Source organism: Stylophora pistillata, chromosome 13, assembly GCF_964205215.1.
Source record: "Stylophora pistillata chromosome 13, jaStyPist1.2, whole genome shotgun sequence".
Lineage (NCBI taxonomy): Eukaryota > Metazoa > Cnidaria > Anthozoa > Scleractinia > Pocilloporidae > Stylophora > Stylophora pistillata.
This window is the reverse complement of record NC_142531.1, coordinates 9,544,571-9,569,144: the sequence shown is the minus strand read 5'-3', so window position 1 is coordinate 9,569,144 and position 24,574 is coordinate 9,544,571. Positions and strand designations below refer to the sequence as shown.

Here is a 24,574-nt window from a genome sequence, read left to right as displayed (position 1 = left end):
AAAAATGAGGCAACGAGCCAAAGCCCAAACAGACGAAGTATAGCTCAAACAAACGACAGAATGGACGAGCAAATGCAAGAAGTTCTTGACAAACGGACGAAGCAAAAACGAAGAAACGAACCAAGGCAAGATAAAAAGAATGAATGGACAATAATTGGCTCAGCATGATGAGGAAACAAACAAAAGCTCAACAATTTTACAGAGGAAATTTCTCTCAGATAAATGTTTTACTGCGGTGTACCGCTGACAGAGCCAAGACTGATTTTCCTGCTGTATGGGTATTATGTATGTAGTGGCAAACTTGAGTTGCACGTAGTGGAATTATTGATAAATAAATTTTAATTACGAATGGAGAACAGTAGCTTAACAATATCCATAAATGTTTTATCTTTCTTTTTGGTAAAGTTTTTTTTAGATAGCTTGGGAATATTAGGTGGATATTCCCACCAACAACAATGGTAATACCGGTAAAATATTTCTATCCCCTCCCCTCCCCTCCGGCAACTTTGGTCTGGGATCAAACACTCCACCATGGATTTGAACCTCGCTTGTACCTGAACGTCCTCAGACTCATCAACGAAGGTCTGTTTCCGATCTCGAAAACAACTTTCTTTGCCCAAGAAATCTTTTAGCACAAATAGGAATCCCCCAGAAGGGAAAATGTGATATATGCCAGAAGCTGCGAGTCTTCTTATAACACATCTGTCGCTGTCACTATAGTCTCGGACAAACTCAACAAGTGTACCCCTTTCGCTTCAAGGACCTTTCCAACCACAAGGGTCCCACTGACGTCACTTCATGAGGCTCGTTTGTAGTCTTTCAGCCATCTGACTATTCTTCCTTCGTTTTTCTTAAGATGCGCAGGGTTACCAGCAATGTTGTGTTGTATTTTCTCCACGGTCTGGCTTTGAGCTCTGATAGCGATTTCCCCGAGATTTAAGGATTGAAAGGTTTTCTTGACCTGGCGAAATGAATTGTGTCGTGTTGTAAGGACATGGGCGTGATCAACGTCTTTATATTCCTTTTACAATGAAAAAAGGAAAGTTTCTTTGTTTCTTTCTTTCCGGTTGCTTACATATCATAGCTCGTATATCAGATCGCTAAACATGGCAAAGAACGTAAACGAAGGATTTTATCTCTCAGTAGAAGTTGGGTTGGGCTTTATCCCCTCAGAGGAGCTAACTGATAGTTTTGTAGCGTAGTTAAATATATGCAACGGAAGTGGAAAAGTGGACGTGGAAAGATGAAAGACAACTTCATAATACTTGCCAATTTCAGCTGATCTTTTGTGTGGAAACTTCCAGCCACCGCTTTAATGAGGTTACCAAACTTGTAGCTTCCAGCATATCTAACAAAAAAAAAGAATCAGTTCGGGACACAAACTAATGCAAACCAAAACATTAACACAAAACTATGGCAATCATATCCCTTTCTTAAAGCCCTTTCCCGTTACCCCATTTACGGTTCAAACCATGGTTTTCGTAATAACAACACGAAGTGCCAAAAGTCACATTTATTCGTTCGCTATGCTATGTGTATTTGAATCACAATTCAGAATCAGTGTTGAAATACAGCAAAACCTGTAGAGATGATGGAAAGTGTGGTTCTGATTCAGCTCTTCCTCGATAAATTTGAGGAGAGGAGGGGAAGTTAAATGATTTGGGAGTTCACATGCTCTTGCCAGAGGATGAATTTACATGTACGTGTTTAGGCTAAGGTGTTGTTGAACACAGAAAGCATTGCACTAACATGCGTGTTACCTTTGATGGACACTTGGCCAAACACACCCCCTAGACGAGGTTGGCACCCGGTGGTAATTAAGAACAATCGAAAAAACAGGGTACACTAAAGTGGGAGAGTGGTGTAGGAGAGAAGCAAATGGCGAGATTTGGTGAGAGTCTTCCACGAAAAAAATTGCGAGAGAGCATGACCTGTAACCATAGGCTTCAATGAATGTTGGTGAGCAACAAGAGAAATATCATTCTCCATTGTTCTCAACACCTGACTTAAGATTTTTACATTCTCATAGAAGGTACAGTTGTTTAAGTGGTAGGTAATATCGTATCTACCTTCTTGCAAGAGTTTTCCAGTGTTTGAGTATAAAATCCCATCTATCGTCCGTCTTACCGAGCCCTTTGCCCATCATTTCTATCCAGAACAAGCTGTCTTGCGGACGAACTCTGTTTTCATCCAAACTAAACAGGAGATTCCTATTCAAGAAATAAAAATGGAGAGTCCGTCACAAACCTTATCTGACTGACTTAACGCTTGATTGACAGACTGAAGGACTGACTGAATGACTGACTGAAGGACTGACTGAAGGACTGACTGAAGGACTGACTGAAGGACTGACTGAAGGACTGACTGAAGGACTGACTGAAGGACTGACTGAAGGACTGACTGAAGGACTGACTGAAGGACTGACTGAAGGACTGACTGAAGGACTGACTGAAGGACTGACTGAAGGACTGACTGAAGGACTGACTGAAGGACTGACTGAAGGACTGACTGAAGGACTGACTGAAGGACTGACTGAAGGACTGACTGAAGGACTGACTGAGGGACTGACTGAAGGACTGACTGAATGACTGACTGCCTGGATAACTGACTGATTCACTACATCATTGACCCGCTGACTAGCTGAGTAAATGACTAAATTACTAAACGACCGACTGACTGGCTGACAGGCTGACTGACTGGCTGAATGGCTGACTGACTGACTGACTGACTGGCTGACTGGCTGACTGACTGACTGGCTGACTGATTGGCTGACTGACTGGCTGACTGACTAATTGACCGACTAATTGACTGACTAACTAATTAAATGCTGGATTCACTATTTGATAAACTGACTGACTTCCTGATGAATTACTGAGTGACTGACTGAATGGTTGACTGACTAACTGATGACCGACCACTTTGATGACTAAGCCAACGGCTGGCGGATTGACGGACTGACTGAATCTGCGACTAAGAAACCACTCGACCAACTAAATGACTGACCAGGATATTTCCTATAAGACCGTCACTTTGTTGGAAACTGTACGTTACATTTACTAGTCTTAAAATTGGTGACATCATAAGTGATTTCGTTTGTCTATTACGTAACCAAACAGCATGTATGCAGCACGTGTCTTATCGCCCCATATATGGTGCTGTTCTACGTGCTTACAATGAGACGTGGTGTGTGTTTTCGTGAGAGTTGGGAGTGGGAGTTAACTGAAGTGTAATAGCAAAATCGAATCAAGAAAGTAAATCGTGAGGACAGCTTTTGCACGTTTTCGATAACTTCAGTATTTAATAATTCAGGTCAAGAAAATCTCTCATCCATGCGAATACTATGAGAGAACACTCCTTTTGAGGTACTTTCTTATTTTTTACATTACAACCTGAGTGTTTTGAAACTAGAGGTACATGGGATGTAGTGAACCATAACGTTTAAGTCCCAAAGGACAGTTCCGAGTATAAGGATATTTGGGAAAAATGTTACCTTAATCTGATGTTTTTCGTATTGAATGACGTTATAACACTCATCAAGAACTTTCGGTCAGTATCAAAAGGCGACTGTTGGTAAACGGACCAGAGGTAGTCCCAGTCCTCCTCGCTTGACTTGTTTACTCCAAATGAGAAAGCCAGGTACCGGAAGTTCGGGCCTACACCTGGGAGACTGAGGAGAGAAAGAGATGGAAAAAATTCAGCGATTCAGGAAGACGAGCCTAGTAAGTAATCCGGGGTGAAATCAGTAACTCATGACTTCCCAAAAAAAAAAAAAAAAACCAGTGTTCCAAACTTCTAATGCATTACCACCGAATCACTGGAGGCCAGTGATTTTAAGAGCATACAAAATATCGTATGGAATGGAAATTTTGCTGGAGTTTCATTCATGGGACTTGCAATTTCTTGGGTTCGTCGGGAACAATATTTTGGCGTTAGGGATGACTGAAATTTTGTCCAAAAATAGATTTTTGTGACTTCCTGTTCAACAAGCAGAATATTTCAGAATCCGTCTATATGGACGAACACGCGCGCCAAGAATATTCTGATCCGTCCACATGGACGCACAGGCGTCCGTTCCTTGCGTTGAGAAGTAAAAGGAGAGATAACAAATCCACGATGTCCAAACCCTAATGTTTTATATGCTACACGGCAACAAAAAATCGACAAAACTGACAATTTCCCTGAATGTGACGGAGTCATTACCTTCCAAGAGGAGTTTTCTTCAGTTGACTAAACAATTGAATAAAACGCTCACTAACGTCTTTTCTTTGACCACTCCTCATTGCTTCGCATAGCACATCATATCTGAAAAATCTGCGCAAGAGATCATAAAAAGTTCGTGCCGGTCAGGCTTTTAATTAATGAAACATAGATACAGCAACTGAGTGACTTCAAAAGTAATCCGAGACTACATTTGTCTTTCTTCACCACGTTTAATGATTGGTTTTAAAAAAAAAATTACTACCTCTCTCTCATGCAGCCAATAAGATACAAAGCAAAAACAAATGATCACTTGGTCTGGCTTTTCTTCAGGCTTAGAATTCTTCAGATGAATTCACCTTGACTTCCCATCGTTACTTTGTGATATCTGTCTTTTCTGATTGGTAAGTGATTATTCTGGTATGGGATTTTCGATACATATTTGGAAAGCTGTCATTTCTTGGTTTGTTTTCAAGTCTTGTTCAACCCTTTGGCCCTTAAGAGTGACCAGCATCTAATTTCTCCTGACCCCCTCCCCCCATGTTCCTCAACTCCTTGACCCCTAAGAGTGACTAGCATCTAATTTCTCCTGACCCCCTCCCCCCATGTTCCTCAACTCCTTGACCCCTAAGAGGGACTAGCATCTAATTTCTCCTGACCCCCTCCCCCCATGTTCCTCAACTCCTTGACCCCTAAGAGTGACTAGCATCTAATTTCTCCTGACCCCCTCCCCCCATGTTCCTCAACTCCTTGACCCCTAAGAGTGACCAGCATCTAATTTCTCCTTACAATATCACCCACGAATCACAGATGAAGGTGGCGAGAAGAAAGGAAATGATCACCTTCTAAAGAAGCTCTTGAATACCGATAAAGAGCTGGTTGGTATAGAGATCGAAAAGTATGGAGTATGTACATACTGATGTTATGGTGTTAAGGGTTGAAAAAGGAAAAAAAGGAATAGCACCTTTCCAGGTCAGTCCCTGTATCTTCCATGCCAACCAGGTCGATAAGATGATCCTGAAGGTGCCACAAGTAATTCTAGAACAAAGATTGCGAGGAGTGTTTGTAAGAAACGTTAAGATGCAGAACATTTCACAAATGAAAATGGAAAACTTCAATGGAAAAAGTCTATCCTTGGGAGTTTGTTTTAGTAACATCATAGAGATAACAAACGGCTAAGTAATTCACCATCGAAAAATATGGCGCATCTACATGTTTTACGTTTTCAGCCGACATCCGGTACATACACAGTTACTGCCAAATAAAGCCACACCACTGTCTTTATTATTTGAAGACGTTCGTGAAAGGCGTTTGAACATTATCCCACGCAATTGCGCTGTATATATTATTACGTAGCAACAGTTACCTTGTACAGAAGTTTATGAGCTTTACTGAGCAATCCAAGGAGACACTTGGATTTACTTCTCACCAACGCCCATGGGACTGGGTGCCTTTCTTGCACCAGGTATGTCGAGAGGTTCAAAGCAAGGACTGGGTCTAGCAAACCTTGACTACCAAAAACATCATACAATAACAACACTCAGAAACACAAGAACTAGCTTTGTATAAATTGCAAAAAGAAACTCAAGGGTATCATATAAGAACAACATACAAGAATTAAGTAACTATCAAGTATTACAAACAAGTATCACTTACCAAGCAAGAGTGAAAACATCATGGATCAAACCAGCTCGGTCGTTTGGACTAAACACCTGCAAATGGTACGCAACATTAAAAAAAAAAATGAAACAGTTGTTCGGATTGTATTTGCGTTTTCTTTTTAATGTAAGGAATATAGCTTATTGGCTCGATCGCGTCATAATTTTGCTTTCCAATTAGTGTCTTGGTCTCCAAAATATGAGCTGATGGGTCAAGTACTCCTCACTAACTTCGTCGCCTTTCCCTTAACTACCCTATTTGCCCCCCTCCATCTCCCCCTCTAATTCGGTCTGACGCCATGCAAATGAAAACTTCATGATAATTCAAGAGGGTTACAATGAAGTAACACTCTGTTACCTTGTGATCTTTCCTGAGCTGTAATGCAAGTTTTTTCCAGTTTTCCTCGTCATAGTTTACCATGAAGAACCCCGTGGCGTTGATATTAGCCATTATCCAGCCACTTGTAGACGCTGTCGTTAATGAGTAAGATTCTGTCAAAAAAGCACAGAAAGAAAGCATCACAAACGCATGCTACCAACGAAGTAAGAAGAAAGTGCTGTATAAGGACAAAGCCGTTCTTCTAAAAAAATCCAGAGATTGGTGTGGCGCAATTATGATGACGGTAGCGGTATATTGTAAAAAATAACTTTTGAGTATCAAACGTAACAGAGATTAGTATATATAGAATATATATTAACAGTTTATAGTAGAACAGTGGATTGCGTTGAAGGCACGCTCTGACTGGTTACTCAAAATCCGAATCTCCTTTGCCATTTACCTCCAAGCAACATGCGCGGGATTTGCGCCCGAAAATATTGTAACTGTTGCAGGAATTAAAAATTACTATCTTCTTTATGCGCTTTACTGTTCACTGTTTGCTTAACTATCCGAGATCTACTACTTCGATATCTTTTTTTAGACAGCCTCAGTAGGTTCTTTTAGTTATTTGGACCTCCCATAAAAATATATATATATCTTATTAACCAAGCGCGAGGGCCGTACTGGGAGAAAATCGGCCCGAAGTCTTGATAGTACGGACCTCGCTGCGCTCGGTCCGTACAAAAAAGACCGAGGGCCGATATTCTTCCAGTACGGTCCCGAACAAGCTTGGTTAATAAGAGATTTATTATACGACTGAAGTTCAAAGGGACACAAGTGCGGTATCATTCGGGACCATTCGGGACAGTGCCCGGTCCAATACTTAGAGAATATTGGACCGGCAATAGATCATTTTGGTTAGTTGATTTTAGTTATTGGCCCTCTGAGAGCCCGAGTCGTGTAATAAAATTTTTATAATGTTTAAACCTTAAGAGAGCTTAGAACAACCTCTTAGGCTACCCGTGTACCTTCCACTGTCACGAATTTAGTTAACTGGAAACCAGAAGAACAATAAAAAGTTCTAAACTTGTCACCGAATTATGTGGAGTCTGATAGGTTTTCACTTCACACACTTTCTTAACAAGCACAGTAGTCATGGTGAATTATCGAAGGAGTAGACAAAACTAAAAGGAAGGAACTTGACTTTCCGTTCTTACGTGTGTCTGGAGGTATTGTAACCCAACGCAGTGTTGGATCTGACTCCGTAAAGTAAGAAATGGGGAGGTACCACCTCTTCCTATAGGAAAAAAAGTTCGTTAATGCTTCAATCGCATATTCATCTTGTTTCGTAACAAGTCTTTGCAGCAAATATCCATCAGTCGAATCTTTTCTCACGGTTAATATAAATTATAATTAGTTCTTAATAACCGAGCGGGAGGTCTGTATGGGAGATCTTGACCAAGGTCGCCCGTACAGACCGAACGCAGTGAGGTCTGTACTAGCGACCGAGGTCAGGATTCTCCCATACAGACCGACCTAGCTCGGTTAATAAGATGTTTATTATATGGCTGTGTCTTATATGCCAATTTTTTATATTCTTTGTACCTTTTTTTTCTAGACCGGTCTAGATGCCGGTCTAGATGGGAAAATCTAGACCGCTTTCAATATTGATTTCAGCCAATCAAATTCGTGAACTCGGTAGTTCCCAGTCCTTGTGAGACACAGCCATATAATAAGTAGCGATATGAATTCAATAAAGCTACTGGATAAATTCAGGCATTTTATAAGGATTCCTATGAGCGATAAAATTATAACTGGTTCCAAGAGATTTACAACAATTGAAGGTGTAGTGATCGGGCCAATCGTCTGTCGCGACATCTCTCCTTTCTTTCGTGCTGCTTTCCACGAATAACTGCTGAAGGCTTTTTCTGTCTTTAGATAACAATTACTGTCCAATGGTTTCATCCTTTAACTGACAAGATCTGATTGTTAATTCTCTCCTCTGGCTGCTACACAATTCCTTGTAAATTAGTAAGGAGAATTTGGTGCTAGATCTAAATAAAAACTTCTACCTGGTGAGTTTAAACATTTTCATTGCCTGGATAATGTATGCATATCAGAAGGAGAAGATGCAGTTAAGTCACATCTAGGAGTTAAAGTGTTAAAAGAGGACAATCAAAGCCTTTGCCAGGCTAATGAACAAATTACCTGTTTTGTTCTTGATTCTTGTCTTTCATCAGCCTTTCAAGGACGTCTTCTTGTTCAATATGAAACACATGTCCTCTTTTTCGAATGCTGACGATTGGGAATCCTTTCTGATCCGTCCACACTTTCATAATTTTTTTCACGTTGATATTTCCGCTGGCCTAATGGCGTGATAAAAAACAAATAGAGTTTCAACTTGACAAAGTTTTAAGGAGGCTATAGTTGATGTTTTTCATTTTAAGTTGACATTACCACAGATGGCGACCTTGAAATCTTAACAGTACTTGCGTCTTATGGTCAAATTTCTCGTTCGATCTCAGCTGGAGCCTAAAGGTTTCTGCAGGGGAGAAGGGCACGAGTCTTCCCTTACAGTTGGGTCGTAGCAGAATGAGCGCAGAATAGCGCGTAGCTCAGACTTCTGAGCCACGGTGTACGTCACATCCGAAAGAATTCGATCGTACCACAAATATGGTGCAAAATTAATGAATACTGAGATCTCCTTCTCTAAAGCGTATCTCTACATCATCAAATGTGAGCTTTGGCCCATGAATGCAAAGCTTTAAAGATCAAAGAGAAGTCGGCTATTGGCAACAATGAAAACCCCAACGATGCAAATAGGGCCTTTCAACTAGAGTGCTCAACCTGCAAAGTTTCCGCGGAAAGTAAGGTGATAAACACTTTCCCACGAACAGAGTATGGGAAATCAATCGAGCTTAGTAGACATATTCACTCATTATCAAAATAACTACTTCCAAATTCATTTTATCGATAAAAACCGACAACTGAACAAAAACAGCTAATGACATGCTAACCTCGCCAATAGCATCCCACAATTCCTCTGCATCAGCATTACCATATTTGTAGGTCTCTAGGTAGCGCTGTTGAAAGATGTCCATTCAAGAAAATGAGTTGTACCCATCTATATGAGAGTAATATTCAATTGAGTATCAGCTAACTGCCTCCCGGTTAGCTCAATGGATAGAGCGCTCGACTGTAGTGCGGCCGGAACAACACTCAAGGTCTTAAAATAATTGAGGATATGCTGCCTTTCTATGATATCAAGAAACGGTTAGATATTCTAGTCTTCTCGGATAGGGACGAATAAATGGAGGTCCTGTCTCCTGCAGGGTTGGGGCAGGAGACGTTAATTTCCCACGCACGAGATTACTGTGTGATGGATGTCCTCCCCTGGGGTGGGATGGGTGGGTTACTGGGCCCGCAGTGATTGGCGCAAAGCGGTGTTGCGGTGTCCCTGCCTGTCGGCAAATCTTGTAAATAAATAAATAAATAAATAAATGAACAGTTGAAAAGCTGACGTTTCGAGCGTTGGCCCTTCGTCGAAGCGAATGACGAAGAACCAACGCTCGAAACGTCAGCTTTTTAACTGTTTACGGTGGCCTATTTACAATTTCAATTAGTTGATAAAAACAAATTACCTCGTTACACCCCACCAACGCAGCACCACAGTTTCTCTAGAAACTTATCCCCTTTATTTACGAGTATCATGAACGGTGTTTAGTTTTAAACAAAGGCTACATTTGGAAAGTACTCTTCGTGTAAACTAGAATTCCTGACATGTTTACCTTGACCCCGTTCAAGAACTTTTCCACACCGAGAAAGTTCATGAGCATACGGAGAATCATCGCACCCTACCGAAAAAAAAGAAAAGACAGATAAAAAATCTTAACGAACAGTTAGTACTGACTTTGGAAACACTAACTGAAAAAGGCGGATCATTGTTAGTATCTAAACAACTACGCAACTATCCCTCCCCTAACTCAACATTAACCCCAACTTGTTATGAGTTGACTGTAGCTGGGCTAGGGCAGGGGTGGGTGCGCAGTTTCTTAGATACTGACATTAGTCCATAACTCCCATTTTTTTAAAGTCGTGTTTTGTTTATGGACAGCTGCACGTGAATTAAATGTCTGATCTGTCAATTTAGTTCTAAGGAAATAATAATATATTGTTGAATCCACTTCGCTGAAATGATCTGTAGTAAACTAAAACGGTGAATACTGGCTGATATCTGGATCATCTCATCCACTTTCTGTGAGTTTTTTTGAAATGTTAGGACCGCAAATATTTTACAACTGTCAAGAAAATTGTGATCTTGTATGCGTTACTTCTCAGAGAGAAATTAAGGAATGCTATTCTTTAGGCTCAGGCTTGAAAAAGGACTGGCCACGAGAAACCTCTCTTGCACATGCTAAATTTTCATGCCAGCAGTCTAGAAATACAGCCTTATCATTCAGACCACATGACTGTATCATCAAAATCAAGGTAGCTTCCCCCAGTGAGAGAGGGACGGAGAAGGTAGGGGTGGGGGTGGGTATAGGATGTATCGCAGGGTAGTCCCGTTGAGGCAGTTAAACCCTGATCCAGCATCCCTGTGTAATACATCAGATTGAGTAAACGGAGAGTTAACCTCGTCTTAAAAAATAATACAGAGCTTTGGAATGAGACACAAAACTACCGTTAGTACCATACACGTAAAGTAAGCAAAGTTCAGTTCACACCCCACTCAAGTCTTCAAGCTCAAAAAGACCCAAAGTGGCTGAACATAACAATTTTTAGGCCGCATGACAAAGTCTCCTATCCCTCCATCCTCCCCCCCCCTCACCCCCATCAAGGAGCAGCTCTTACTTGAGTGCCGCTCCTTGGAGTGAAAAGAAAGGAAAAAAGAAATCAGGGGAAAAAACTCAGAGCTACACCCAGAAAAGCTAATCTCCGACGAACTTCCCGGAGTCCCCCCCCCCCCTCTTCCTTATCTGGGAATCCTCCTTCCCAGGGGAATCAACACCACTATAAAAAGGGCCTTAATCCAGGGCTGTGGCCTAGCAGTGCCCGGTGGCCCCTGGCGCCTTACTCCAGGGCTGTGGCCTAGTAGTGCCCGGTGGCCTCTGGCGCCTTACTTTCACTCTTGGGAAACTTAGGAATTTTAGTTTTTTCAAATAAAAGCATATGCCGGGTACCCTGTAATTCAAAGTTTCAGAGCAGTGGGCTCCCTTCACTTTTTCTTAGAGCACAGCATTGCCTTAATCCGCAGCTACATGAGAGTCTACGGATGTCTTTAGATACCTTCTGATAGGATATGGCGTCAAATATGTCATCAATCTCTTCCGGTTTCTGAACTTCAACGCTGATTGCATGAGAGGACCACATAGAGTCACCGTGTAAGGCAGACTGCCAGCTGGTAGATACAACTGTCTCGCGCTGAAAAAAGAAAAACAAAATAAAAAAGAACCCACCATTACCATCCCTACTATTAGCGTTCTCCTTCGCGGGCGGAAACCCGTAGTGTAGCTGTATTCTCCTCCCGTTGAGGAAAAACGTTTCTCCTTGGGGGTGTAAAAGGTACGGCCACGCGTAAGCTATACCTCTCATCACCGCATGAAATCGCTTGAAATCCTTAAAACTCAATTCAGGTAAACGGATTGTTTTGACGATTTGAAATTTCTTTTTAAGCTGCCATGCTAAGCATAAGGAGAACACTGACCTTTAGACGGCTTCCAATCTAAGAGAAAAATTTTCAAGATTCTTGACAAGATTGATATTTTTCCCCAAGTCATTTGACATTTTTCCAGTTATCTTTGATTGTAATTGATTGTTATGGGTCGTTTTTTCAGTAAGATTAATCTTCTCCTCAATACAATCCAAATAAGTTAGGACTTTTGCTCGGCGAACGTTTATCGATGAAATCTTTATCCAACAAACTAAAACGCGAGATATCGATTAAAATCGAAAGCGATAGATAACAATAGATAGTGAACCGGGTAATTAAAGACAAGAATCGCGCGCTACCGAAGGATCATCGATAAAAAACTAACAGTTGGTATCGTTTTTTCAGCACCGATCGATCTGCACCGATTGGTAAGGTGGAGAATAAAAATGTATCAACTGGTTAAGCTCCATCACGTTTATCATAGTTTACCATGTCCCAGCCCTTCATCACATAATTAGCTCCAAATTCATCCTCGACAAAGACAGCAAATCCCTCGTTTAACCACAAGTCGTTCCACCATCTTGGCGTCACCAGGTTGCCGAACCACTGAAACAAATAGCATTATGTTGTGACCAATTAACCCCTTTAACTCTCATAAGTAATAAACAAGTAGTATCTACCTAAAATATCCATATATTATCCAGCAAACAGGTAATGAGAATACTCAAACTTATCAGTACATACATATCTTATTATTAAAAACTGGATCATTGGATAATGCAATTCAAGACTTTTTATTTGCTTAGCCATTATGGTATATGAGCCAATATACCATAATCTACAAATATGGTAAGCGTACGCGTCAGTTTAAAATTAAAAGGGAGCTAAAAAATCCGGTCTCTTCTCACAAAATAATAATTTCTTGAGGGCGTTTTTAATAAAAACAATTATTCCACTCGCGCTTGTTGGATATGAGATGATAATAGCCAACTCGGCGCTACGCGCCTCGTTGGCTATCTATCATCTCATATCCAACGCGCGCTCGTGGAATAATTGTGAATTAGACGTTTTGTTGTGTAGTATCGCAGAGTATTTTTACGAGTTGTGTCGTATTTTGACGAGCCCGTATGGCGAGTAAAATACACACAACGAGTAAAAATACTCTGCGATACTACACAACAAATCATTTAATAAGAGATTCATTGTCCAACAAGCCAAACTGTTATTTCAGTGCGGGCGAATTTCGCGGATATTTCTGGAGTACAAATATCGCGTGATATTTGTACTCGTCGCGCGCGTTATTTGTACTCCGCGAAGCACATTTGGATAATAAAAGTTGTTATCTTGATCTTACGCCAAATTCTTATAACTAAATTACTTGGAAATGTGTTGCCAAGGGAGAATTAACAAGCTGATCTTGGGAGTTAAAGGGTTAAATGCAGCTCAGCCTACAAGGATCATCTCTTAGCTAGAACAGTTTTGATCAATGAATCAAAAAACGAAGAAAAAAAGAAGAAAATAAAAAAACTTGTAACATATAAGAGGTGCAACAAGCCCCATTTATCCGTTATCTTGATTAAACACCAAATTCTTGTAACTAATTGACAAAGAAATGTGTAACAGCTAGAGGGGAAAATTAATAATCCAGATTACTTGTCAGAGAGGACTTACCTGATGAGCTAGCTCGTGCGCTATAACCTTAATCATTTTCACTTTGGCATCGGTCGAAGTAAACTGTTCATCATACACAAGCAGAGCACGTCGGAACATCACCAGGCCCCATTCCTCCATTGCACCATTTAGGAAGTCGGGAACTGCTAACAGATCTGGAATAGAGAGACAACAAACATAGTTCGGTTTCTGTGAAAGTCGATTTTATTCAGTGAATGACACAGGCATACTCGGAAAAAAGCACTCCGAGTGCTCTCAGTAGCAGTCGAACGTAGACAACCTAGGACCTTCTGATTATTACTTCGGATGCTCTAACACTTAACAAATGGTAAACACCACAGCGCTCACTAATGACTTATGGATGCACGCGGGAGGTTGCTAAGCGCGAAAGAAGGGTGAGAGTTGTGCGAGGCGATAGCCGAGAGCGCCTCTAGCTTTTTGAGTGCTCAGCAAAACTCCCAAGTGCATCCATAATTCAATAGTGCACAATGGGGCGTTTACCATTCGTTTTATAACATAACATTGATACATTATAGCAAAAGAGTTTTCTTTTATTTAACAAATCTTACGTGGCCAGAAAAAACAAGCGCGCGCGGAAAACTAGTCTTTGCATTTGCTCACGTCAGCAGTGTACACCCATGGGCAAATGGGGGACGCTAAATTGACCAATCAGAGCGCGCGCTTTACTTTGGTTATGTTATAATGAGCTATAGGAGACTCGTGTCATGCTGGCCGTTGAACTAGGTCTACGGTGGCAAACTTCCTGCATACTTCTAGGATAGGAATGTCCATAAGCAATGCTTCTGTGCAAAGATGACTTAAATGTAGACGGTAAATTTTAAGCCTGGCGATTTAAGTGAAAGTCGATGTTATCCAGTGAATGATACAGGCACACTCGGAAAAAAAGAACTCTTGAGTGTTCTTCCGCTTTCGTTTGAAAAGAGCGAAACGCTCTCCTATCTGAAAACCTTTATAGTAGCCGCTTGACTCACCAAGTTTGAGGAGAGGGAAGGGCTCTCCGAACAACTTTTCATAAAAAGACAGCACTTTAACACCAGTCTCCAGTGCATACTCCAAACGGTCAAAATCATTAGGTGGGGCATGAACCCTAACCTACCAATGAAAACAATGGAGAAAGTTATTCCAAAGGGAGATAGCGCTAATCAGGTGTAAAAGTTAACCTAGATTTGGGTTTTTGCTGTGTTCAAACGAATCGCAAGGCTAACGTTCGGTGAAGATTTTAAATTATCAAAGGACAATAGCAAAAAACTTAATTGGGGTACATGCAAAATTGTGGTACCTGCAAAATTCCGTACAAAATTTTAGACTGCTCTATGCAGTCTGGCCAAGGTCCCCCGCAAAGAGTTGTAAAGTGCATTAGAGCATATAAGTATGAGTAATGCCCTATTCCTTTTCCTCATTATAACATAAATTCATCATCTACCCTGGGCTTGCTTAATCGTGCCTCAACAAATTCATAATATCATTGTTTACTCTCCCCAGAATGTAAATATGTTGAAGCCCTAACATCAGTGACTGAAAATTCCACGCAAATAGGTTTCAATAATACTATTGATCACACAAGGCCCAAGTAACCCGATAACATTAGCAAGCCTTGAAGGAATGGATAAAAACCACCATTCGTTACTCTTAAAACACTACATAAGTCGAGTCTTTTGGCTGTGAGTCTCCTTAACAGCTGTTTATTACTCTTCTCTCATCTTTTTTTTTTCTCTCTTCTCCCCCCCCCCCCCCCGCCGCCTCTCATAAAGCGTCGCGTGACTCTACATATGCCACACTGTGATGCACCGAAAAAATGACGTCACGCAATATGAAAATTACTTTTCGCGTGCGTGATAGGACTCGCTAATCACTTGATATTTCGCCAGCAAAACTTCAAGATAATCAGAATAACAGGAAAACTCGAAATCTTTTTCTAAACTAGCCTGCTATTTCATAGTTAATGAACAGGCAGTCTTTTAATGACAGAAGGTCAGACGTTCGATTAATTCTCGTCAATTCCAGCCTGAGTTTCAAATATCACGATTGCTCCTATTCAAGAACACCAAATAAAACACACTTGCAAGGAAGGCACAAATCGCCAGCACAATGAATAACTTCCGTTTTACTTTTTCAAGTTCGGCTGAAATTGCTTGGTGGCTGGTAGATAATGCGACATTTTCCCTTGGAAATTCTTCCTCAGGTAAATCGCATTTAAGGAACTCGCACAGAGGTTCCCAGCCTTGTTTAACGTTGTAGATCAGTAGCTTCTCCCTTGGTATAACAGTCTGTACTCGCTCGTTATGCTCGCGGTATTTCTTCTTAAAAAGTGACGTCGATTTCCAATTTAAGCTTCCAAAGCAGACCTTTATGACTAGTCGGACGAAATATGTTTTCTTCCATGTTTCCGCTGCTTTACTCGGAGCGAAGATCACACCAAGAATTGGTCTCAGCCAAAGAAGAGCGACTCTGTTTACAAATCCACCATAGGTACTGATGATTTCAACTAGCTTAGAAAAGCTCTTCACCCAAACCTCTTCGTTATCTCGGAGAGAAAGGATAACTTTCGCATCAGGAAAAGCTTCGTAGATTTCCCGAAACCAATGCGCCGCTGGGATATCTGTGACAGCGTCGACATCTTTATACATGGCGATAAAATCAGGATCTTTACCTTCGCAGTAGATAGCGAACCACTCATTGGAATGCAAGTTTCGGTGTTCAAAATAATCATATACAGTATAGCCCAGGGTTCTCAAGGCTTTGGCCAGAGTTTTCGTGCCAGTTTTACTCAAACCGGCACAAATGACCTTCATTTTGATCGTTAAGGATTATTGCACTTGCCCTCAACACGAACTTCTTAGATCAGATCTCCAAAGTACCTCTCACCTTCCTTTACAGATGACGTAGGAGAGACGTAGGAGACCCCATTGTTTACATTTTTCAGAATCATTTTGGGTGTCACGAAAGCTATCTTTTTATTCACAAGAATTTTCGAAACCAGTCTTTTTTTTCTTTGCAATTAGTTTCTGATTTAAAGCTGTTGCTGCATGCTTATTTAAGAATAAACTTTGCCCCGACATTTCCTGCTAAAAATAAAATAAATGTGTGCTGCACGTTTGTCGGTGTTGTGGTGAAGGATATACGCGCAAATTTTAACTTCGATTTTTCGCGCATGATTGCTTATCTAAAGATCCAAATCATCAAAAAATTTTCTTGGTAAAGCTTTCTATGCGATCCTTCACCGAATGCCTTTGGTCTTACTGCTAATGCCATCGAAATTCTCCGCCTAAGGATGAACCGGTGAAATTTCCAGCGAACCAAAACCCGTAAAATTTTTTGCAAAAAAATCAACCAGGCGTAAAGGCCACTACATCCAGTCTCACTACACACTGTGCATGTAAAGTCCGTAAACACTTAAACAACAACATTATCACTCCTTACATTTCATGCAAATCCACAAAAGCTACTATGTTCACAAGTCTGTCTGCGTCAAGTATTAAAGCCTCTTGACCCAAATTGACCCAAGGTGGTCGGTAAGCCCGGTTTAAACGTAAAGAAATGATTGTTTTTTCGCTTACAACAAAAGGCTAGCCCTAATATTGGGCTCGCACCCCAAACAAATTATGTTACCGAGAGAAAAATATTTTCCCGTCCGACCCGACCCAACCAAGTCAGTACGCATTTTATCATTGGACCGTCGCTCTTCCCTTTACTCTGTCAGCTGGCATATAGGTATCAGAGGGGCCGCACAACCCTCTAAGGCCCTGCCTACGCTATCGTATACGGCCTTCAAATAGGTAGGATTTTGTTTGTGTCACAATAATAATTACCGGATCCCCCAGTAAGGCTCTGTAGTATTACAATGATCGCCCCTCACTGACAGTCGATTTTATATAGTCCCCCCTTTAACCTCTGTTAGCGACGACTAATCCTCCCACCAAACGATAAATATATCTTATTAACCAAGCGCGAGGGCCGTACTGGGAGAATATTGGCCCGAGGTCTTGACAGTACGGACCGAGCGCAGCGAGGTCCGTACAAAATAGACCGAGGGCCGCCATTCTTCCCGTACGGTCTCGAGCAAGCTTAGTTAATAAGAGATTTACTATACGACTGAAGTTCAAAGGGACACAAGTGCGGTATCATTCGGGACCATTCGGGACAGTGCCCGGTCCAATACTGAGAGAATATTGACCGGCAATAGAGCATTTTGATTGGTTGATTTTAGTTCTTGGCCCTCTGACTGCCCGAGTCGTGTAATAAATAAAAACTAGTCCCTAAACTAAATACAGTCGAACCTTTGTGAAGCGGCACCCTATAGAGGTTTTGCACAGCAGCCATGTTGGATGGCAGGAACAATAGATTATTTTAACCATGAGAAAAAAAAATCTTTCTTATGCAAAATATTTTCATTGTTTCTTGCCATCCAACGTGGCTGCTGTGCAAAACCTCTATTGAGAGCTCCGTTATCAAAATGTCCCGAATTTGTAATTGTAACCTCTATTAAGCGTTCGCAGTAACCCCTTAGTGAGTTCCAACGACCTGTTTTTGTTGTCCTCCACCTGTATTGAACAGTCACTGAGAGCGCGACTTACTTACGTCAAGTGGTCAATTATGGCATAAATTGGCGTCGTTTATCCTTTTTTTTTGTAACACCCCTAATGTGGACAACCTTTACTGACAGGTCAACCTGTATTAAGCGGTCACCATTCCCTGTGGGTGACCGCTACATACAAGTTCGACTGTAGATTGATTTTGAATACAACAAATTAGTATCGTAAGAAAGACATAACAACGGTTAACATTTCCTGAATACTAGCTATCATGATTATACTTAACAACAAGCGTAGGGTTAAGTAAAACTCACCAATACTCCCGAGCTGGTCATCTTTTCTTTATATTTAAAGTCAACCACTGCAAACGCGACTAAATATGTACTCATATTGACGCTGGGCAGAAACTGTTCCTCTACAAGTCCATCTTTTCTGGTTACAAGCCGGGCCCGGGGCATGTTCGACAGGGCGTAGAGTTGAGGGTCGTGAATTATGGATATATTAAAGGACGCTTTAAAAGAGGGCTCGTCAAAACAGGGAAATGCTTTCCTAGCGTGCGCAGGCTCAAAATGAGATACTGCTAACAGCCTATGTGAAGGAAGAAAAACGTAGGAGTATAAGGATGCATAAGTGAACGTGTGCTGATGAGGCAAAATGTTACAAAAGAAAATTAAGGCGACATGGTGGATAATTCTGAGAAACAAAATCTTTCTCCCCACAAAGGACGAAAGCGTAAGCCAACAACTTAGCCAACAGCCGTGGAGAGCTTTTCGGCCACACTAATCGTGTTAGTTGGAGTGCCCATGCAGATGTGTCTTTTGGTGAATTTAATGCTGCAATAGCTGTTCAGGTTCTCTTTCCCCCACAACCTTCCACACCAAAAATTGTAGGCGAAAAGGGCAGAGTAAACCGGGCGGTTATTATCAGCAAGTATTTGTGCTTTCACTAGTTAAAACTGTTCCTTACAGCAGTTTTCAATCGTGTGTCGAAAGACAATGACCAAAGTAATCTCAACTACCAATCGGAACAAAGGTTGACATCATCATTCACCAATGAGAATTCAATGTAAAAACAAGCAACCTGTTTGAAGCGCTGGAAAACGCGAGTTGTCAAGTTGGGATTTTTTCTAGTATTGCATTTGATTGGTTAAAAGGTTGGCGCAGGTTCACTGGACCAATCACAGAGAGGAGGAAAGCAAAACCGGCCAAAGCAACCCAGGATCACTTTCGACACTCAATTGAAAGCTGCTCCATGAGTAATGACATGTTTCGTTTACTTTTAGTGATAACAAGCTTTCAAATTCTCCGAATTTTCCTCCATTTCTTGCGACAGAAAAACAAATGTACCAGGATGTCCGCTATTCAATAGAACTGACGTTTTCACACGTCTCTAATGAATTTGACTGCATTGAAGAATATCAGTGAATTAAATCGTAATATTTTGCACATCCTCTAAAAAATTCAACGACCCCATACCTTTTCTCTCCTGTTTCACTGCGGTACCAACTCTTGTAAAATCCTTCCAGTTTATCAGAAATCTTATTCTTAAACTGAAGAGTTACGAAATACGACTCTCCCTTAGAGAGATCTCCCTTAAGCTCTATACAAAGCTGTTGGTATTCCTTGAAAGCAAGGATTCTGTTGATAGCAATGTCGTGATTGTTCACTTCTGTAACGGAAACGTTCAAAACTTCTAGGTCTCCACAGTGAAGGATAACATAACGAGTTGTTTTCTCGCAGAGAATTCTCGTCTTAACTATTCCCCTATACTTCAGCGTTGTCAAATTCACTCGCAAATCCAGTTTGTAATTAACTGGTTTGAGATCCTTTGGAAGGCGTTGCTCTTTATGAGGGAACTTCTCAATGTTATTAACGGTATGAAACTCCACCTTCCCCTCCTCCCTGGTGCGGTGTTTGGACAGTTCTTGTGCATGCTCCGTGGAGTGCGATGAAAAGTCGTATTGGGTAACGACGCCAATTAATGCCACGGCAAAAACCAGCGAAAGGAGGAAAAATAGATACTTCAGAATTATTTTGTGTACTTTTCTTCCTTTCGTATCTACTCCCATCTCTTTCGATTCGAGATCATCGTCATCCATTCCCATAACCGCTACTGCATGTCATCTGAAATGGAACGATGTACACTTTATTGTTTTGATCCTCGTTGTTACTGGCGCGATTAGGGAATTTAAGCAAACCACGACGGCGACGGCAACGAGAACGTGGAAAAACAATAGATCTAATTGGCAGAACAATAGTCCGGCACGTGCGTTTTAAAACTTTGTACATTTCTTAGCCGTCCTTTGCATAACAAAAACGTGAAATCGCCAAAATTTGCGTCGTCTGCAAACCGAAACCGCGGCGACAAATTATTTTAATTTACATTTGGAACTCAACGTTACTTTTATGCGGTATGTTGAATTTGAGGTCTGGCGCCCTATGAGACGGTAAACTCATGCAGCCATTTTCGAAATTCTAACTAAAAGTAGAAACTCATTTTTTAATCGACGTCTTCCGTGGCGTTGCCGTCCTGACTGCTTAAGTTCCCTAGTGACTAAGAGTGGCCTGAGCAGTTCTTTGGTTCGTAAGATTACAGCTGGCCAGGTAAATTTTGTTACAAGTACGGTTCTCACAGCCAGTAAGAGGCTGAGGGTACCCTCATAACCTCATCAAACCGGCAGTCTATATCCCACAGGGATCAACGAACGCTTTTCATTCCACTAATTTATTCATGTTTTTCTCGTTGCCATGTTCCCACCAATAACGTAGCTCCATTTTCTGCCTTTAAAAGCACACACAACCCACAATTCCTCTATTCGCTCCGACGAAGGACTAACGCTCGAAACGTCAGCATTTGTAATCGTTACGGTGGCCAATTTACCATTTCAACTTTGTTGATATATCCAGATTATTTCGTTACTCCCACCGACGCTGCCCCAAACAGTTTCTTTCGAAACTATCAGCCTTTATTCATAAGAGTTTGATGTGACAGCAGTAAGTAAAGCCTACAAGCAAAATATATAGCAGATAGTTTCATATTGTTTGTTTTGATTCGGATGGTAACGTTCCGACTATTTTATTCAAATATTTTTTTTTTACCTCAACATGTTCACGGCTTTGATTGAGGTCAAACCAGAGTTACTACTAACTCTGGTCAAACGTAAGGCAATTGATTGAGGATGACGACGGCCTGATTGTATAGGAACCAAACTAGATACATGAAGGATACAACATAATGGAGATTTCATGGGTTTGAATAATTTTTTCCATGAGCGGCTGCCGATGGTGTCGTAGGTGGCTGTGTCCGGAAAAGGAAACAGAAGGTGAAACCCAAACACGAGAGAGCCTGGGCACAGGCTAACCAGACGGCGGTAAGAGGTCTCATAGCCAGGGAGTAGACCGCCGATAATCTAAAAACCCAAACGTATGGATGCCCGCGATCAAGGTTATTACAAATGTAGAGTCGTGCAAACGCGCACTACTTCCGGAACTTATCAAAGAAATGCATTGATCACAGTGTCCCGCCTAGTTGGCGGTTTCGTATATGCTTTAAAGCATTAGGCGACAAAGCCGCGGGATGTAGTCCTGTGGGCCGTTTTCTCAGATCTGATTCCGAATATTTTCGTCTACCGCACAAAAACTGCCTGCTATACAGGCTGCAATCGCAGTTTTTGCAAACAACCAATCGCGGCGGAGCATTATGCTTCATTAAGTAACGCGTAACCAAAATATTTGCAGCACGTAAAGGAAACGTTACGTGTTACATCGTTTTCTAAACTGCCTTTTATTTCAAACAGGGCCGTAAATAAACATTTCGAAAAATTTTACACTTGAAATATCATGATTTTAGAGCTATTGAAGATAACTACCGCCACGTATCGACCGATTTACGCATCATCACAGCTGGACGCCAAAATTGGACAAGTGCGACACGACTTTATCATTTTATTATTTAATCCTTCCAGGGTAAACTTCAAAAGTCTTGTTCGCTTGGAACGCTCGAAACGTCAGCTTCAATACTTGGTAAACTGTGCACTTTTCATCCGCTTTAATTTATGTTTCCTATTGTTATACGAGTTGCATTGGGGTGTCAACTTAAGAATTCTACCTGTAGCACCTGCTATTCTAGCGAAGTCTTGCTGTTCAGAAGTAGAAATCGCGTACTGATGACTCCCCAAGGAATATCTACAGAATGGTACTTTCTGGTATATATCTGTTAGTTCAGGCTAAGGCCATTAGCGAAATTTATTTAGAGTAGTAACGTTGGCGCATGTGAGTCTCTTGTCGAGAATTTTAAAGGTACTGTATTGTTATATATCCAAGTTATTTAGAACCTGGGAAGATCATCCCCTCTAATCATATCAAACTTTCACTCCTCTTACCTTTGACACATTTTCGTTTTTCGCACCTAACTTTTCTCACGTCATCGTTGAAAACGTATTGCTGTCATTTTCCTGGCCAAAAGCCAGCTATTCCCGTATTTAACATAACGAACTAGTGAATAGGCCCGCAGTCTTCCGCAAGTAAAGGTGAAGCAGCGGTAATGCTACCGAGGACAAGCGCGTCCATGACCTGTCGGTTTGAGAGAAAATAATTACGAACATAGTTGTGAAAGAAATTGAGTCTTTGTTAACCATAAAAATGGCACTTAAGAAGGCAGGTACGAAGCGTGCAATACTGGCGAAAAATATCTGTCGCCATGATTTTAACCGGCCCAGGCCGTTGAAATAAGAAAAATTTTGCTGTTTTAATCCAACAAAACCGTAATGTAAGCTACTGCTCATCGAAAACTGGGCTTTGTCTCGTCTAGTTCGTAAAAAATTACAGGAAACTACGTTTAACATCCACAATGACTCACAGAATAAGAAGAATTTCGAAGGGACGCACTCACAGTCCCAGACCCCCTCGGACAGATAGACCCAACCACTACACCACGGCTTTGGAAGCCATCTCGATAAGTAACCAAACACGTCACAATTATTACTAGAACTGCGAAGTCAAATATTTCCTGAACGACTTGAATGTAGACAAATTCAGTTTAATTTTTTTTTTATTAATTTATTAGATTCGCCTAAAGGCAGGGACACCGCAACAGCTTGTGCCAATTACTGCGGGCCCAGTAAACCCACCTATCCCACCCCAGGGGAGGATATCCACCACACAGTAATCTCGTGCGTGGGAAATTAACGTCTCCTACCCCTAACCTTGCAGGAGACGTGGCCTACGGTTTATTCGTCCTTATCCGAGAAGACTAGAATATCTATCCATTTCTTGATATTATAGAAAGGTAGCCAATTCTCCTCAGTTATTTTAAGGCCAGGAGTCTTGGTCCGACCGGGGCTCGAACCCTCGACCTCCCGTACAACACAATCCGGCGCTCTAACCAATTGAGCTAACCGGGGTGCGGTTAGCCGCAAATTTTTGCTACTTGCCAGTAGCTTTCACTTTATATAAAATTTTGGAGGTTCTTACCCTTTAGAGTCCTTACCGACCTACACAACACTTACATTCCACTAGAATAGCTTTAAGTAAAATATATTGGAGAAGTAAAAACTCTACCGTAAAAGGACGTAAAGACAGCAGAGTGACAATAACTCTCAAAAAAGAAACAACAACTTTGAGTTTAAATTTACAAGACATGTTTCGACATTCTGAAGATGACTGAAGAATGGCGAAACATGTCTACTGTAAAAGTAATAATGCTACTGAGACACCAAACCTTTTTCTTTCTAATTCTTTGGCTGGCAGCTAAGTGCAAATTAAATAAATGTTTCCGAAAGGGTTTGTCACGAGTTTTTGACAAGTGAAGCTCCAGTTAAACAGCATTATTGCTGACGCATTTGCCTACCAGTCTAGATGACCTCATGTTCTTCTGAACTCGACCAAAAGTGGATAAGCCTCAAGGCAGAGAAGACCTTCGAAACTAAACCACAACAAAAATTTTATCACCAGAGCCCTTTTGCATTGTAACACCATTGAGAAAAATCACAATGAAAAATGTCAGGGACAATGAATTTTAGGTTTTCGAAATGTTGAAACACGATCCCTAATTAATTCTTTCCGGGAGATTTTGTGGCCGGATAACGGCAGATTTGCTCTTAATCCGGGAGTTTTCAAGATCACCTGGTAATGAATACAGTCTGTGTTTTTAGTTAATGTTTTCTGTATACAAATAAAGAAAAACAAACCAACATATGGATATTGCTTTACACCGTGTATCCATTGCTTATGCTTGAGCTTAATTAAGCACAACAACTGAAATATTCATGCAGAGGGAACCATGTTTCGAGAACATCCTCAAGCCTTCTCCAGATTTCTCTTTGTTAGCTTCTATTGAAAGCTGAGTGTAACTTTGGGTTTTTACTGAAATTCTTTTCCTTGCGGAAAAAATAAACTAAAAGGAACATTACCTGAAAAGGGCAAAATGCACCTTGACAGCTCTCAGATAGGAGTTACATCCTCTTCGTGAGTATCTGAGCTGTGTTTTTGAAAGAACCGCCATATTTGAATAAGCAGCTGATCGCGAA

The 24,574-nt window shown here is 41.2% G+C and overlaps 2 protein-coding genes across 3 annotated transcripts; both read right to left on the bottom strand.

The window, feature by feature from the left end:
• Positions 1-321: 321 nt before the first annotated feature.
• On the bottom strand, positions 322-24,525 carry LOC111330184 (endoplasmic reticulum aminopeptidase 1). Of its 2 annotated transcripts, XM_088743795.1 has the most exons (22): positions 24,458-24,525; positions 23,896-23,970; positions 22,430-22,619; positions 19,524-20,171; positions 18,363-18,636; positions 14,488-14,608; positions 13,496-13,650; positions 12,314-12,430; positions 11,461-11,595; positions 9,963-10,028; positions 9,192-9,257; positions 8,383-8,540; positions 7,392-7,471; positions 6,214-6,347; positions 5,854-5,909; positions 5,564-5,708; positions 5,162-5,235; positions 4,201-4,311; positions 3,491-3,667; positions 2,070-2,210; positions 1,270-1,348; positions 322-961 (listed from the first exon to the last, which is right to left on the bottom strand). In XM_088743795.1, the coding sequence occupies exons 4-22, from the start codon at positions 20,150-20,152 to the stop codon at positions 797-799; spliced, it is 2,883 nt and encodes a 960-aa protein (XP_088599921.1). In that variant the 5' UTR covers positions 20,153-20,171; positions 22,430-22,619; positions 23,896-23,970; positions 24,458-24,525; the 3' UTR covers positions 322-796. The 2 variants fall into 2 exon arrangements, with proteins under 2 accessions (XP_088599921.1, XP_088599922.1); XM_088743796.1 differs by lacking the exon at positions 24,458-24,525 and having other exon boundaries at positions 23,896-24,036.
• Positions 14,718-16,395, bottom strand: LOC148717532 (uncharacterized). The gene has a single exon (XM_088743802.1). The coding sequence runs from the start codon at positions 16,306-16,308 to the stop codon at positions 15,529-15,531; it is 780 nt and encodes a 259-aa protein (XP_088599928.1). The 5' UTR covers positions 16,309-16,395; the 3' UTR covers positions 14,718-15,528.
• Positions 24,526-24,574: the final 49 nt, after the last annotated feature.